This window comes from Juglans regia, chromosome 6 (genome assembly GCF_001411555.2).
Source record: "Juglans regia cultivar Chandler chromosome 6, Walnut 2.0, whole genome shotgun sequence".
NCBI lineage: Eukaryota > Viridiplantae > Streptophyta > Magnoliopsida > Fagales > Juglandaceae > Juglans > Juglans regia.
The window spans coordinates 20,688,662-20,704,849 of record NC_049906.1 but is presented as its reverse complement, the minus strand read 5'-3'; the positions used below and the strand labels follow the sequence as shown (position 1 = coordinate 20,704,849).

The 16,188-nt window shown below is 38.3% G+C and overlaps 1 protein-coding gene and 1 pseudogene across 1 annotated transcript; one reads left to right on the top strand and one right to left on the bottom strand.

Annotated features, from left to right (window-relative positions):
• Positions 1-647: 647 nt before the first annotated feature.
• LOC109008748 (VQ motif-containing protein 4-like) lies at positions 648-1,106 on the bottom strand. Its single transcript, XM_018988962.1, has one exon. The coding sequence runs from the start codon at positions 1,104-1,106 to the stop codon at positions 648-650; it is 459 nt and encodes a 152-aa protein (XP_018844507.1).
• Positions 1,107-3,528: 2,422 nt separating this feature from the next.
• Positions 3,529-8,228, top strand: LOC118348635 (annotated as a pseudogene).
• Positions 8,229-16,188: the final 7,960 nt, after the last annotated feature.

Sequence of the window (16,188 nt, the reverse complement as noted above, 5' to 3'; positions counted from 1 at the left end):
GTTCGGTGGATCCCTCAATCCTCGGTGGGAGTAGCAGCTCCCAAAAGGAATTGTACCAATATATGGTTTGAGAGCCGAGAACTATGTTCCATATTTACCTTGGGTTTCCCACTGCTGCGCTACCATTTTCAGGCAATGTTTCGTGGCTAGGTAGGATTGCAACTTTCTCTACAAATGCTTGGATTGGATGAATGGATCTCCTTTAGAGTTGTACAAAATGTTAAGTCTGTGTTAGCTTGGTATGGCCCTTTCCTGAGCTGTAGTTGATTATTGTCTTATCCGGAAGTAGTGCAATGCGAAATCTGGAGTAATGTTGTGTAACGATGCACATACAGGGATAAGACGTATCTGTTTTCTGAAAAAATCAACATGTCTTTGGGATGTTGGGATGACGAGTAACTGATTTGAAAGATGTCTTTAAACCAAATCGTTTTGTGCTGTGCTCTACCTCTCTGGCTATTTCTCCAAAGTAGGCTAGTTCTCTAAAACGTAAAGATGATAATGATAATAACGATAACTATAATAATAATAATTAGGCCTATACCCACACAACCTGATTGGGTCAAACCCGCTAGAGTTGGGTTGAGTAAATGTCGGTTTCAACATTCATCCAATTCGACTAATATCATACGACATTTGAACTCAACTCAAAATCCATTGCAGTGAAAAAACGATGCCGCTCTCTCGTTTTCTGGATTGTGAGAAAAGTTTGGCATGAAGGTGTTGATCATGAGGCTGATCTTGAGGTTGTTCCTCCTCTCATAGAGCTTGAACCCTTGTTGCTTATTTTGTGTAGTCCTAATGGGAGGTATGCTATGGTTCTTGGATGGGGCTTGGTTCAGTTTCGACGATGGTTTGGCAGTCTCTAGTGAGCCAGTGAGCATATGGACAACTTGTTTGAAGGTGGAGGTGTCTGCTTGGACAAAGGTTGTCGGGTAGGGGTTGGAGTCAGATCTAGGGATGGCTTTTGGTATAAGAGGTGGGGTGGGATTTTGGAGGCCATTGCTATTGCTGCTACTGTTGCTCACATCGTTGATGACATTCCTAGCTGGAGAGTTTATGGAAGATGGGTTCTCTCTTTCTTGGAGTTTTGAGGTGTTTTCCATTGGTTCCATACCCGAGAATACACCTCATGCTTTCTTTGCATGCGCTGGTTATTTCAGTCGAAAAGGCCTACCATGAGCAACTCTTCGTGGTCGTGATCACAAATAGTGCCTTTGAGCCGTCATCCATGATGGCGAAATGCGACCCTCACCACGTAGGTACACCATAAACTATTTGAATATTATTTGGCTGTGTGGGAGAGTTTTCGGAAGCGAGGAGGATTTGGTTGTGCTGGAGAAGGAATGAGGAAGTTAGGGCAGAGTCTGCAGAAGGCGATGAGGATTATGACTCGACCCGAATGTACCGGGTTGGAACGGGTCGGGTTGGCGCCTTTTAATAAAATTTTCTCGTCAGATCGGGGCCAAACCCAGCTTGGACACACCGGGTTGCAGGCCTAATAATAATAATAATGATAATAATAATGATGATGATAATAATAATGATGATGATAATGATAATGACGATAATAATAATAATAATAATAATAATAATAATAATAATAATAATATGATAATAATAATGATAATATGATAATAATGATAAAAATAATGATGATAATAATAATAATAATGTTAATAATAATAATGATAATGACATTATTAGCGCCAGTTCTTTGACAACCATTTTTATGTACCACTCATGTCATATGCAAACATGTCATCCAACATAGCATACGATCATGTCATTCCGCATCATGTTCAGATTTAGAAATTATAATTATTTATGTATTATGTCATTCATCATCTCATGTGCATAAGACACGTAAGCTATATTAAGTTGAAGAGCAATATAAGATCAAATCAGTTAATTAGATGGTCATTCAGATGCATGGTACCAATGCAGTTTAGTTTCAGGGTGGATGTGCAAGTCATAGACTCAAGCGTGGTCCACCATAGTATGCCAGAATACTATCAGTGGCTCCCCTCGTGGCTGCGTGACGTGGGGACGGTGTACAATCTCGCACACAGGGTTAAGTGTGTTGCCCAATTAGATCAGTCAGTTAAGTCAGATCAGTCAGTTAATTCACATAAATCAGTCATGCAGAGCATAAACATTAGTACGAACAGTCATGGATTTTAAGTTCTCAGCATGAAAACTTTTATGAAAACCTTATATTTATTATGGCTATGTTGTGATTGATTTCTTGTTGAGTCTTCAACTCATTTTAGTTTATTTAATGTTTTTAACCACGTAGGTGAGGATGATGAATGATGCAAACCAAGGAGTTGGACATGCTAATCATACAAGTGGGAATGGAGCTGAATTTGTACAAGACCCTTTGTCATTTCCTAGTGGCCCAATTACAAGACTTAGAGCCAAACGTTTCAAGGAAGCACTAAATGGGCTAATCCAAGAGAATTGGGCTGATTCTAAAAAGACCAAGATGGGCTCAAATAATATTCAAGACTTAATCCATGTCATCAAGGCAATTGAAGAGGCTAATTAGCACATAGAAATATGATGAATGGTCTGACCATTAAAGGACGTGAATTTGTTAAGTTTCAAGAATATTAAATAGGTGAATGAACTTGGTCTTGCCTGGGTACGTGAAATACATTGAATTTAGTCATTTAGTCATTTCTGGCTGCCTCTAGAAGTCCAAGAGGCCTAAATTTCGTGGGACTTGTTATGTTAATATTTGTGTTGCTTTTAAAGCTGTAGTTATGACTTTTCCTATTCTTGGAGGGTTGTTCCAAGTATATAAAGGGGTTATTTCGAGTTTTAATAGCAGATTGGAAATTTCAGAAACTTATTTGTTTTTGTGAGGTCTTGTGTTCCTCTTGGTTCTTCAAAGAACTCATTGAACTTATCAAGTTAATCTTGTGGCGTTCAAGCTCCAAACTTATCACCTTGATTCTGATTTCTGGGTGTGGCGTTTTCAATCCTTCGTAGTCTTGGTTCTCATCTAGTTGGGTGACTGGTCAAGGCTCAACAAATCTTGTCAATACGATCTTGGGGTTCCAAGCCATCATTGTTATCGGGTTTCATCACAATTGTTGGTGGAGTTCATATCATTTTGGTATCAAGAGCTTTGGTTCTAAGATAAGTTTGTCTATCTTTTATCTTCGTTCTATTTCCTGTTCCTGCTGTGTTTAAAAAAAAAAAAAAAAAGGGTACACGATTCCAGTAAGAAAACTTCTTCCTTTCAATCTTGTATCTCACCTTATTCAAGTACTTGAACTTTTGATGAGTTTTGGTTGTTTATTTTCTGAATTGCTGCTGGATTATTTTGAATGAGTTTCTTGAAGTTCGATTAAGAACTAAAGAAGACACAGAAGAGTGGAAAAAGGCAAGAGTGTGCGAGACCATATGAGGGTAAAAGCCGTTTAGAGTGAAAACACGAGTGCAAGTGTATCAATTCTTGAGTGAAACACGTGAGGGAGTGCTTGTGAGGATTCTAACTTTGTTTGCAGATTTTAAAACATGTCTAATAATCAAGAAGAAGACACAACCGAAGAATTTCGACAACCTCCAGTTCCAAACCTCCAAATGCAAGCGATGTTAGGGGAGATGAGGCGTATGTTGAGGGCTGAATTAGAACCTATTCACGAAAGGTTGGACAGGGTAGAAGCGGAAACTCCTAGGGGCCAGCAACATGACATCCACAATAGGCAGCATGGTGGGCGTGGTCCGTGGCGGAATGTTGATGGAGAGGCGGAGTCGGAGGAGTTTGATGAGCAATATTTGAACCGAGGCAGGATTGAGCGTGGGTATAGAAATAGAGAAGCTAGGATGGGTAGGCCTAGGAGGGATAACGATTTAGGAAATATAAAGATTAAAATCCCATCTTTTCAAGGTAAAAATGATCCTGAAGTTTATTTGGAGTGGGAAACTAAAATGGAGATGGTTTTGATTGTCACAACTACTCAGAGATAAAGAAGGTTAAGTTGGCTGCAATTGAATTTACCGATTATGCCATTGTGTGGTGGGATCAATTACTGATTAATAGGAGGAGGAATAGAGAGCCACCCGTGGACACTTGGGAGGAAATGAAAATGCTTATGAGGAAGCGTTTTGTACCCAGCCACTATTATAGGGGATTGTATCAAAAATTACAGAGGTTAATTCAAGGATCTAAAAGTGTGGATGAGTATTACAAGGAGATGGAGGTAGCTATGATCCGGGCAAATGTAGAAGAGGACCGGGAAGCCACCATGGCTAGGTTTTTGCACGGTTTAAATCGTGAGATTGCGGATATAGTCGAGATGCAGCACTATGTTGAGTTGACAGATATGGTGCATCAAGCCATAAAGGTGGAGGAACAATTCAAACGAAAGGGATTGGCTAGGAGGGGACTGCCTATGGCTACAACCAGCTCGTGGAAGACAACTCCAAAAAGGGACGAGCAGCAACAAAATAAGCCAAAATTTGAATCCTCTAAGAATGCCAACTTAAAGACCGCCACTACTTCAGGTACAATCGAGACTTCAAGTTCTAAGACACGTGATATTAAATGTTTTAAATGTCAGGGGCGCGGACATATAGCCAGCCAGTGTGTAAACAAGAGGGTGATGGTGATAAATGCCCAAGGAGAGCTTGAGTCAGAAAATGAGGAAGAAGTAGATAATGATGATATGCCATCTATGGAGGATGCTGACGATGAGCAAAATGCTGTGGTTGGAGATTTATTGGTTGCAAGGCGAGTTCTCAATGTGCAGGTTAAGGAGGAAGAAAGTAACCAAAGGGAGAACTTGTTTCACTTTGTAAATAACAAAGTTTGCAGTGTCATTATCGATGGTGGGAGTTGCACAAATGTAGCCAGCACTTATTTGGTGGAGAAATTGGCTTTAACTACCTTGAAACATCCTCAACCTTACCGGCTTCAGTGGTTGAATGAATGTGGGGAAATCAAGGTGACAAGACAAGTGTTGGTGGCATTATCCATTGGCAAATATGAGGATGAGGTGCTTTGTGATGTGGTTCCTATGCACGCATGCCATTTACTGTTGGGAAGACCATGGCAGTATGATCTGAGGGTTACGCATGATGGATTCACAAATAAGTATTCCTTCACTCTTAATAGGCAACCTATTACTCTTGTGCCATTAACTCCAAAACAGGTCAGGGAGGACCAATTAAAGTTACAAAGTTCGAATGAAAAAAAAAAGGAAAAGGAAAGGAAGGCCGAAACTGAAAAAAAAGACTTAAAAAAAAAAGGAGAGAAAAACATTGATCAGAGTGAAAAAGAAAGAGAGAGGATTTCGGCTATAGTGAGAGCAAGAGAGGAAAAATTCAATTACATTGCAAAAAAAAGTGAGATCAAGAGAGCATTATTTTCACACCAGCCCCTTATTGTACTCATGTACAAGGAGGCTCTTTTATGTACTAATGATCTCGTCGGTGCTTTGCCGAGCAATATTGTTTCTCTTTTGCAGGAGTTTGAAGATGTCCTTCCTGAAGAGGTACCATATGGTTTACCTCCAATCCGAGGGATTGAACATCAAATTGATTTCATACCTGGTGCATCAATTCCAAACCGACCTGCTTATAGGAGTAATCCCGAGGAGACCAAGGAACTTCAGAGGCAAGTAAGTGAATTATTGGAGAAGGGGTTTGTGCGTGAAAGTATGAGTCCTTGTGCGGTTCCGGTGCTGTTAGTTCCCAAGAAGGATGGAACATGGAGGATGTGTGTTGACTGCCGAGCCATCAACAACATAACGGTAAAGTATCGTCATCCCATTCCTAGACTAGATGATATGTTGGATGAATTGTATGGTTCTTGTGTCTTTACAAAAATTGATCTTAAGAGTGGATATCATCAGATTAGGATGAAAGAAGGTGATGAATGGAAAACTGCTTTTAAGACTAAATATGGTTTGTATGAGTGGTTAGTGATGCCTTTCGGTTTAACTAATGCTCCGAGCACATTTATGCTTTGATGAACCATGTTTTGCGAGCATTTATTGGCAGATTTGTAGTTGTGTATTTTGATGATATCCTGATCTATAGCAAAAATTTGGAAGAACATGTAATGCATTTGAAATCTGTTTTGGAAATTCTAAGGAAAGAAAGGTTGTTTGCTAACCTCAAAAAGTGCACCTTTTGCACGGATAAGCTTGTGTTTCTTGGTTTTGTTGTTAGTAAGAGAGGAATTGAGGTGGATGAGGAAAAGGTGAAGGCAATCCAAGAGTGGTCAACGCCTACAACAGTCAGCCAAGTGAGGAGTTTCCACGGCTTAGCTAGCTTCTATAGACGGTTTGTGCGTGATTTTAGTAGCTTAGCCGCCCCTCTTACTGAAGTCATCAAGAAAAATGTGCCGTTTAAGTGGGGAAAAGAACAAGAAAAGGCATTTAGTCTGATCAAAGAAAAGTTAACTAATGCACCTTTGCTTGTTTTACCTAACTTTGCTAAAACTTTTGAAATTGAGTGTGATGCTTCAGGCATAGGAATTGGAGCTGTTTTGATGCAAGAAGGCCGTCCAATTGCTTATTTCAGTGAAAAGTTGAGTGGGGCAGCCCTAAATTACCCTACTTATGATAAGGAGATGTATGCCTTGGTGAGGGCTTTGGAAAATTGGCAACACTATCTATGGCCAAAGGAGTTTGTGATTCACACAGATCATGAGTCTTTGAAGCATTTGAAAGGACAGCAAAGGTTGAACAAACGCCATGCCAAGTGGGTGGAATTCATTGAAACATTTCCGTATGTGATCAGATATAAGCAAGGTAAGGAAAATGTGGTGGCTGATGCATTGTCCCGAAGGTATGCCTTACTTTCCATTTTAGATACAAAAATGCTTGGCTTTGAATACATTAAGGAATTGTATGCTCAAGATTCTGATTTTGGTGATGTGTTCAATGCATGTGAAAAAATGGCGTTTGGTAAGTTTTATAGGTATGATGGATTTTTGTTTCGGGAAAATAAACTGTGTTTACCAATATGTTCTTTGCGCGAATTGCTTGTGAGAGAAGCTCATGGTGGTGGTTTGATGGGTCATTTTGGTGTAGCTAAGACTTTAGGAATTTTGCATGAACATTTTTTTGGCCTCATATGAAACGTGATGTGGAAAGAATTTGTGAGAAGTGTATCACGTGTAAACAGGCTAAGTCTAAGTTGAAACCCCATGGTTTGTACACCCCTTTGCCAATACCTAGTGAACCTTGGACTGTATTTCTATGGATTTTGTTTTAGGTTTACCTAGGACTAAGAGGGGGAGAGATTCAGTTTTTGTGGTGGTAAATAGATTTTCCAAGATGGCACACTTCATTGCATGCCATAAAACTGATGATGCATCACATATAGCTGATTTGTTCTTCAAAGAAATTGTTAGGTTACATGGTATGCCTAAGACCATTGTTTCTGATAGGGATGCAAAGTTTTTGAGTTACTTTTGGAAGACTTTGTGGGGAAAGCTGGGAACTAAGTTGTTGTTTTCTACTACTTGTCATCCACAAACGGATGGCCAAACTGAAGTAGTAAATAGAACTTTGTCGTCTTTGTTGCGTGCTATCATTAAAAAGAACTTGAAAGCATGGGAAGATTGTTTGCCACATGTTGAATTTGCTTACAATAGAAGTATACATTCTGCAACTAAGTTTTCACCATTTGAAATTGTTTATGGCTTTAACCCATTGTCACCTTTGGATTTAACTTCTTTACCTTTGAGTGAACGTGTGAACTTAGATGGCAAAAAGAAGGCAGAATTTGTAAAGATGATTCATGAAAAGGCACGGCTGAACATTGAAAGGAGGACTAAACAATATGTCCATCAAGCCAACAAGGGACGTAAGAAGGTAGTGTTTCAACCAGGAGATTGGGTTTGGTTGCACTTAAGGAAGGACCGTTTTCCAGAGAAGCGGCGTTCAAAACTCCTACCTCGGGGTGACGGGCCATTTCAAGTAGTAGAACGCATCAATGATAATGCCTACAAGCTTGACTTACCAGGTGAGTATGGTGTCAGTGCAAGCTTTAATGTTGCTGATTTGTCTCCTTTTGATGTAGGTGATGATTTGAGGACAAATCCTTCTCAAGAGGGGGAGAATGATGCAAACCAAGGAGTTGGACATGCTAATCATACAAGTGGGAATGGAGCTGAATTTGTACAAGACCCTTTGTCATTTCCTAGTGGCCCAATTACAAGACTTAGAGCCAAACGTTTCAAGGAAGCACTAAATGGGCTAATCCAAGAGAATTGGGCTGATTCTAAAAAGACCAAGATGGGCTCAAATAATATTCAAGACTTAATCCATGTCATCAAGGCAATTGAAGAGGCTAATTAGCACATAGAAATATGATGAATGGTCTGACCATTAAAGGACGTGAATTTGTTAAGTTTCAAGAATATTAAATAGGTGAATGAACTTGGTCTTGCCTGGGTACGTGAAATACATTGAATTTAGTCATTTAGTCATTTCTGGCTGCCTCTAGAAGTCCAAGAGGCCTAAATTTCGTGGGACTTGTTATGTTAATATTTGTGTTGCTTTTAAAGCTGTAGTTATGACTTTTCCTATTCTTGGAGGGTTGTTCCAAGTATATAAAGGGATTATTTCGAGTTTTAATAGCAGATTGGAAATTTCAGAAACTTATTTATTTTTGTGAGGTCTTGTGTTCCTCTTGGTTCTTCAAAGAACTCCTTGAACTTATCAAGTTAATCTTGTGGCGTTCAAGCTCCAAACTTATCACCTTGATTCTGATTTCTGGGTGTGGCGTTTTCAATCCTTCGTAGTCTTGGTTCTCATCTAGTTGGGTGACTGGTCAAGGCTCAACAAATCTTGTCAATACGATCTTGGGGTTCCAAGCCATCATTGTTATCGGGTTTCATCACAATTGTTGGTGAAGTTCATATCAATGAATACGAGTAGGTAGGCCAGGATTAGAAGGAGCAGTTGATTTAGTTTCAGACTTTCTAGAATAAAATTACTTTTATGACATAAATTTTATTCAGTTTATTCATTTAATATTTTTGGAAGACATTTTATTAGATATTTTTTCGACAAAATGAATCCTAAGTTCATTTATTAAATATGAGATCTCTTGCTAGGTTTATTTTTATGAAAAACAAGTAACACTCTTAGCCTACGGGAAGTGAGTGCTACAATAATAAACATATCAAATAATAATTATCTTCGCAACTTCTTACGTAAAAGGGGGCTAACAAGAGTTTGGCTTTGTGTGGTGCCCCCAGCTCCCGCTTGGGATTAGACGACGACTGAAATGCCGGGACATGTAACACGTGGATACACACACATCGTAGATGGCAGATAATATGCAATACACCTAAGTATACTAGCAATATGCAATAAAATTTGTAGCAAAATAATAATAAAAGTCAGATAATCTAAACAATGCAATAAGCATTTGCAAACACATGGTACCGTTACTAAACAAAATACCCAACATTGTCATTATCCCAAAAACATGCATCATCTAAACAATGCAATAAGCATTTGCAAGCACATGGTACCGTTACTAAACAAAATACCCAACATTGTCATTATCCCAAAAACATGCATCATATAAATATATAGTATCCCAAATGCATAGAGTATTTTTAATCTAACAAAACACAAGACCTTCTCAAAATATTGCTCAAAAAGTTAAGACCTTAAGTCATAAATGTTTTCACAAAATATCTTAGGTTCCCATTCTCCTCAACACTACTGTCCCATCAGGAGTCAAATACCAAAAGACCTCATTTGATTGCTGAGGCTCGGGTGGTAACAATCCTAAGTCCTTCGCTATTGCTTTTGCGTCAGCCGAGGCCTTTGAGGCTCGCTCAAGAAAAGTAGACAACTGGTCCATGTTCCACCAAAATTTTAAATTTTTGGACGGTCGGGAGATTGTAGCATCGATCTCAGTCTCACTAATACTAGTTAGAATTTCCTTGAGAAGCCCGCCATGTGCTTCAATGCATTTGCAGTATAGTCGTAATGAGCTTGCACAATATACTCATCTAGATTCATAATTCAAGAGATACCTGTTGCAACTTCTACCATTCTGGTTGGGGAATGGTAGTGGAAACTACCAAAATGAGATTTCGAAAAATCTCAATAAGTAAACACGCAATACACAATAGTTAACATTGTGCATACAAGAGGTATATCATGAAATGCGTGCATGGACATGTACTGACATATAAGTTGATTGAGACTTGACTTATGCACTCGACCATTTTTCAAAAGACTTGTAACGGCGACATTGACATTTTTCAAAAAACATTTTTGACTTTCTTTTTGACTTTTATCTTAATCAGAACTTGCCTTATCAGAATTTATCACAAGATTTTCATTGAGTGATCCTTATCATATCACGAGATTCTCATTGAGTGATCCATAACATATGAGCTCTTGCTCTTTTTTTATAGGGTGAACATAACACGGTTCTCCTTTGCACCACGTGTTCCTGCTAGTTACTGCACCATCAATGTGAAGCATCGAGACATGCAACACAAAGTTACCTGGCCCCGTTCATGATATATAAGATACAATGTGCTTAACATGCATCTAGCATTATGCAATATTTGTAGCGGATAATTTTTTTTTCTTTAGCAATACTATGCACCAAACTGAAATATTTCAAATACTTAAAACACACTTCATACATAATGATATACTAAACAACTGAGATCACAACATTAGTTCAAAATGGCTGTGATCAAAAGAGTGTTGGAGATTGAACTCCACAAATACAAGTAGTAATCTGAGGTAACTAATTTACTATCATCTACATCGCACCGTCGCTTAGTCGACTATTTCCAGTTGGTCAATTCTTGATTCTTCTTCAGATCCTGTAACAACATCTACCATTCGGGGGGAATGGTAGTTAGGACTACCACAGTGAGACTTGATTACAAATCTACACACAGGTTAACGATGCATGCATGGCAATAAAATCATGAATGCATAATCAAAATCATAAGTAGTCATAACATAACTTGACATACAACATAATATAACTGACAACTTAAACTGAAGCGTGAACTAAACTTGAACTGAACCTTAACTATACATGAACTTGAACTAACTTCTTTACTTGACATGAACTTGAACTGACTTCTTTACTTGACATGAACTTGGACTTGAATTCTGATAATCAAAATGATTCTGCTAGACGTGTCATTAGGAATAGTGAACAATCATAATGATTCCGCCCAACAGATTCTATAAGAGATACTCAGACAATCAAAATGATTCCATCATGAGTATTTTAAATGAGATATTCTAACAATCAAAATAACTACGTCAGGAGTATCTGCATAACTGAATTCTGACAATCAAAATGATTTCACCAGATGTACCTCGCATGAATTACTAATGGAGATGTTCAGACAATCATAGTGATTACATCGTGAGTATCCTAGACATAACTGACTTGAACATAACTCAAAAGATATGATTTACTTGAGATAAAAAATTTCGTAACATGGCATACCATGTAACAGACAACATACTTAAGATGACATACTTGCAATAGTGAATACTACATGACATGACATACATGTAACATATGACATACTTAACATGACATATTGGCAAGCAATGTATATCAATACGTGACATAATAAATTATTTGTAACAGATAAATGACTTGGCATGACACATATGATGACATACATACATACATACACTGTAGTTTCTTTACTGATCACTCATACACATTAAACTGCTAGTAAGTTAAAAGCTAACTTACCTTGGTCTTCACGCTTCTAGACAAAACTCAAGTGCGATCACGAGAAACTGAAAGTAGTGATTTCTAAAAGTTAGAACTTAATCACTAACAATTAGGAATATGGAAAAATATCAACTTAGAGTAAAATGACCATTTTACCCTCTACATGCAGGAAAATGACCATTTTACCCCTAACTTAAGGATTTTACATCCTAACTCCAAACATCATCAAAATTTACATACCTCATGTAAATTTTGTGCCAAGCTCAAATATCAGTTCAAAAAAATTTAAAACTAAACACAACCATTAAAACTCTATAGGGCCGAAACTTACATAGGCTATTTCCCTTGATTTTTATTGCAATTCTTTCAAATTTCAAGACTCATGATTAAACCAAAAATTTTCTTCTCATATACTCATAACATATTCCTAAGAATAATTATGTTTTGAATCATGAACAAAAATCATCAAAATCACTAAAACCATACTTGAACTCTTTGGTTTTTCTTCTAAGATCAAAACAGATTTTTATTTCTAACTTGTCTTGATCAACCTCTTGATCCATGACTTACAAAGATGTGATCTTCAAACCAAAATATCACATGCTTTAAAAAAGTGTCCCAATACAGATCCAAGTTCAAACTCAATATCACATGGTTAAACATCAACCAAAACATAAATTTAGCCAAGAACATCATCACTTTGGTCTAACCGAATATCTCATTTCATAAAATTTCATATCTTCAAAGCTAACATCAAATATCTTCAAACTAACATTCTAACATGTATATAATAGGCTTAGTGATAGGAACCAAGGTGGGCCTACTCTTAAAGATCCTTTGCAAGTTCCAGATGGGCCAATTACAAGATCAAGGGCCAAGAAGATCAAGGAAGCAATGCAAGGATTGGTGCAATCCACCTGGGATGAAGCCAGCAAGAGCCCAACACTGAAGATGGGTCTGAAAGAAGAAGAACCAGTTTTGATCCACTTTATTCAAGCTGTGGAAGACATGACTTAAACATACGGCCTATCGTTATTGGAGGCTTCCAATTTGGTTAAATGATTTATTTTATTAGTTTAGAATAAGTGGGCTTGAAGATGCTTGGCTCACATGTCTTATTTCTTTTGAACTATGTTTTTGGGAAGGCCTTGTATTTTGGCCAAGGGCTTATTTGGAAAATTACATTTTAGGAACTAGGGTTTCATCAATTTACTGTTGGGGTTACTGTAGCCGCGCGTACTGTAGCCGGTACTGTTCATCAAGGGTAATTTTGGGTAAAAGGGGCATTATTTTGGCTAGGGTTTTGATTAGGTTTGGCTTTAAAAACTCTTTGTAGCCTCATTTGAGAGTTAGACAATATTGAATTTTATTTGTGAGTTGAGTTTTCTCCTCTTGTTCTTGATTGAACTCTTGAACTTATCAAAGGTAAATCACAACCTTTGTGGCGTTCCTCCTTTGTAATCTGGGTTCTTGAGACGGGTTCTTCAACGGGTCTAGATTTTAATATAATCTAGGTTCTTGAAACGAGTTCTCATCGGGTCTAGATTCTCCATCCTTGACTTGATTTTGGCTTTCTTGGGGAGTTTTCAAATTGATTGTGGGTTCAAGGGAATTCATTCCCACGGGTTCATATCATTTGGTATTCAGAGCAAGGTTTCCAATCAGGTCTTATTCTATCTTTTATTTCTTGCATATTTAATTCTAGGGTGTCATTGTTCTAGGATTGATTACAAAAAAAAAAATAGTGGTGGTTAGTAGGGTTGCTGAAATTCATTGTTCTAGGGTTTGTATTGGCTGAAATCTCTTGTTCTAGGGGCTGCCGTATATCATTTGCCCAAGGGTTTTTGAGTTATTGTTAGGGTTTTTCTCAACTGCTTATTCTTGATTGTGATCAAATCAGTTGGTGAAAGGAAAAGAAAAGAAAAGAAAAGAAAAGAAAAGAAAGGAAAAGAAAAAAAAAAATCGTGAAAAAAAAAAAAAAAATTCGAGATTTTTTTTTTCCTTGATCCTTATCATCAAAGGGGGTGATTCTAGTTGATATCTTGTCTTATTGCTACTGTTTCATTCGTATAATTTTCTTGATTCACGTGCCATTTTTTTTTCATTCCTTCCGTGTTTCTCTTGTTCTTGTTTCTTGGACTTAATTACTAGTTGGGATAAAACAAGGTTGCTTTGTCTTGATTGAGTCAATTAGTTTTTAAAGAACTTGAGTGGGAAAACTCTTAAGGTAAAAGGCAAAGAGAGTGTGAGACTATTATTAAAAAAAAGCCAATTAAGAGTGAAACACGAGTGGAGTGTCATTATTCGAGTGTAAACACGTGAGGGAGTGTGTGAGGTTTACTTTTTTTTTTTTTTTGCCACTAACTTTCTCTTGTGTAGCGCCTAATAATGTCTCATCGGAGTAGCGCATCACCAAGGGGGAGAGCAGATAACTCATCCTTTGTGTTGCAAGCCATGCAACAACAGTTTGAGCGGTTAAACTTGGTGTTGGGTGAAGTGAGGGATAGGATGGATCATCAAGAAGCAGCGATTAGAAATCTACAAGGTAGGAGGGATAGGAGGCGATGTGAGCATAGAGTCGAAAATCAGTATGAGAATGAAGGAGATGGTGGGGAAGAGGAAGATTTAGCATCTGACGTTGGGTCGGGTAGAAATAGAGGAGTTAGGCATGAAAGAGGACTTGAGGGGAATCTAAGGGGTCGGGATGGTGTAGATAGAGACCTTGGTAGCATCAAAATGAAAATACCATCTTTCCAAGGTAGAACTGACCCTGAGGTTTATCTAGAGTGGGAGAAAAAAATAGAGTTGGTGTTTGATTGCCATAATTACTCTGAGGAGAAGAAAGTGAAGTTGGCGGTAATTGAGTTCACTGATTATGCTATTATTTGGTGGGATCAATTAGTGACCAATAGGAGAAGGAATTATGAGAGGCCTATAGAGACATGGGGAGAGTTGAAAGCTCTCATGAGGCGGAGATTTGTTCCTAGCCATTACTATAGAGACCTTTTTCAGAAATTACAAAATCTTACACAGGGGTCTAGGAGTGTGGAGGATTACCATAAGGAGATGGAGGTGGCGATGATTCGGGCTAATGTAGAGGAGGACCGAGAGGCCACCATGGCTAGATTTTTGAGTGGGTTGAATAGGGACATAGCCAATGTAATTGAATTGCAGCATTATGTGGAGATAGAGGACATGGTGCACATGGCTATGAAGGTGGAGAGGCAATTAAAGAGAAAAGGGACAGCAAGGTACACTACGGTTTCTAGCACTACTTGGAAATCAAAATGGGATAGGAATGATCCAGCTGAAGCAAAGAGAAAGACCGAATGGAAAACTGCTTTTAAGACTGAGTATGGGCTTTATGAATGGTTGGTTATGCCATTTGGACTTACAAATGCGCCCAGTACTTTCATGAGATTAATGAACCATGTCCTACGTGCATTCATAGGCAAGTTTGTGGTTGTGTACTTTGATGATATCTTAGTGTACAGCAAGAACTTAAATGAACATATTGAGCATTTGAGATATGTGTTTGATGTGTTGAGATGTGAAAAGTTGTATGCTAATTTCAAGAAATGTGCCTTTTGCATGGAAAAAGTTGTTTTTCTTGGTTACGTTGTTAGTACAAAGGGTATTGAGGTGGATGAAGAGAAAGTCAAGGCCATCAAGGAGTGGCCAACGCCAAAAAGCATCACTGAGGTAAGAAGCTTTCATGGGCTAGCTAGCTTTTATCGGCGTTTTGTTAAAGACTTCAGCACCATTGCTGCACCACTCACTGAGGTAATTAAAAAGAATGTTGGGTTTCATTGGGGGGCTAATCAAGAGAATGCTTTTGCCACTATTAAAGAAAGGTTGTGCTCTGCACCTGTGTTAGCATTACCTGATTTTAACAAAGCTTTTGAGATTGAATGTGATGCCTCAGGAATAGGGATTGGAGCCGTTTTGATGCAGGATAGGCGGCCCATAGCCTTCTTCAGTGAAAAGTTAAGTGGGGCATCCCTGAAGTACCCTACTTATGACAAAGAGCTTTATGCTCTTGTTCGTGCATTAGAGACTTGGCAGCACTACCTATGGCCAAGGGAATTTGTGATCCACACCGATCATGAATCATTGAAGCATCTCAAGGGTCAAGGTAAGTTGAATAAAAGGCATGCTAGATGGATGGAATACATTGAGACCTTTCCCTATGTCATCCGTTACAAGCAAGGTAAGGAGAACATTGTTGCTGATGCTCTATCCCGGAGGTATGTACTTCTTACTTCTATGAGTGCCAAAATGCTTGGGTTTGAATATGTGAAAGACATGTATGCCGATGATGCTGATTTTTCAAATGTGTATGTGGCATGTGATAAGGCGGCATTTGGTAAGTTTTACAAGCATGATGGTTATTTGTTTAAAGAAAGCAAACTTTGTCTGCCAAATTGTTCTATGCGTGAGTTATTGGTGCGTGAGGCACATGGTGGGGGGTTA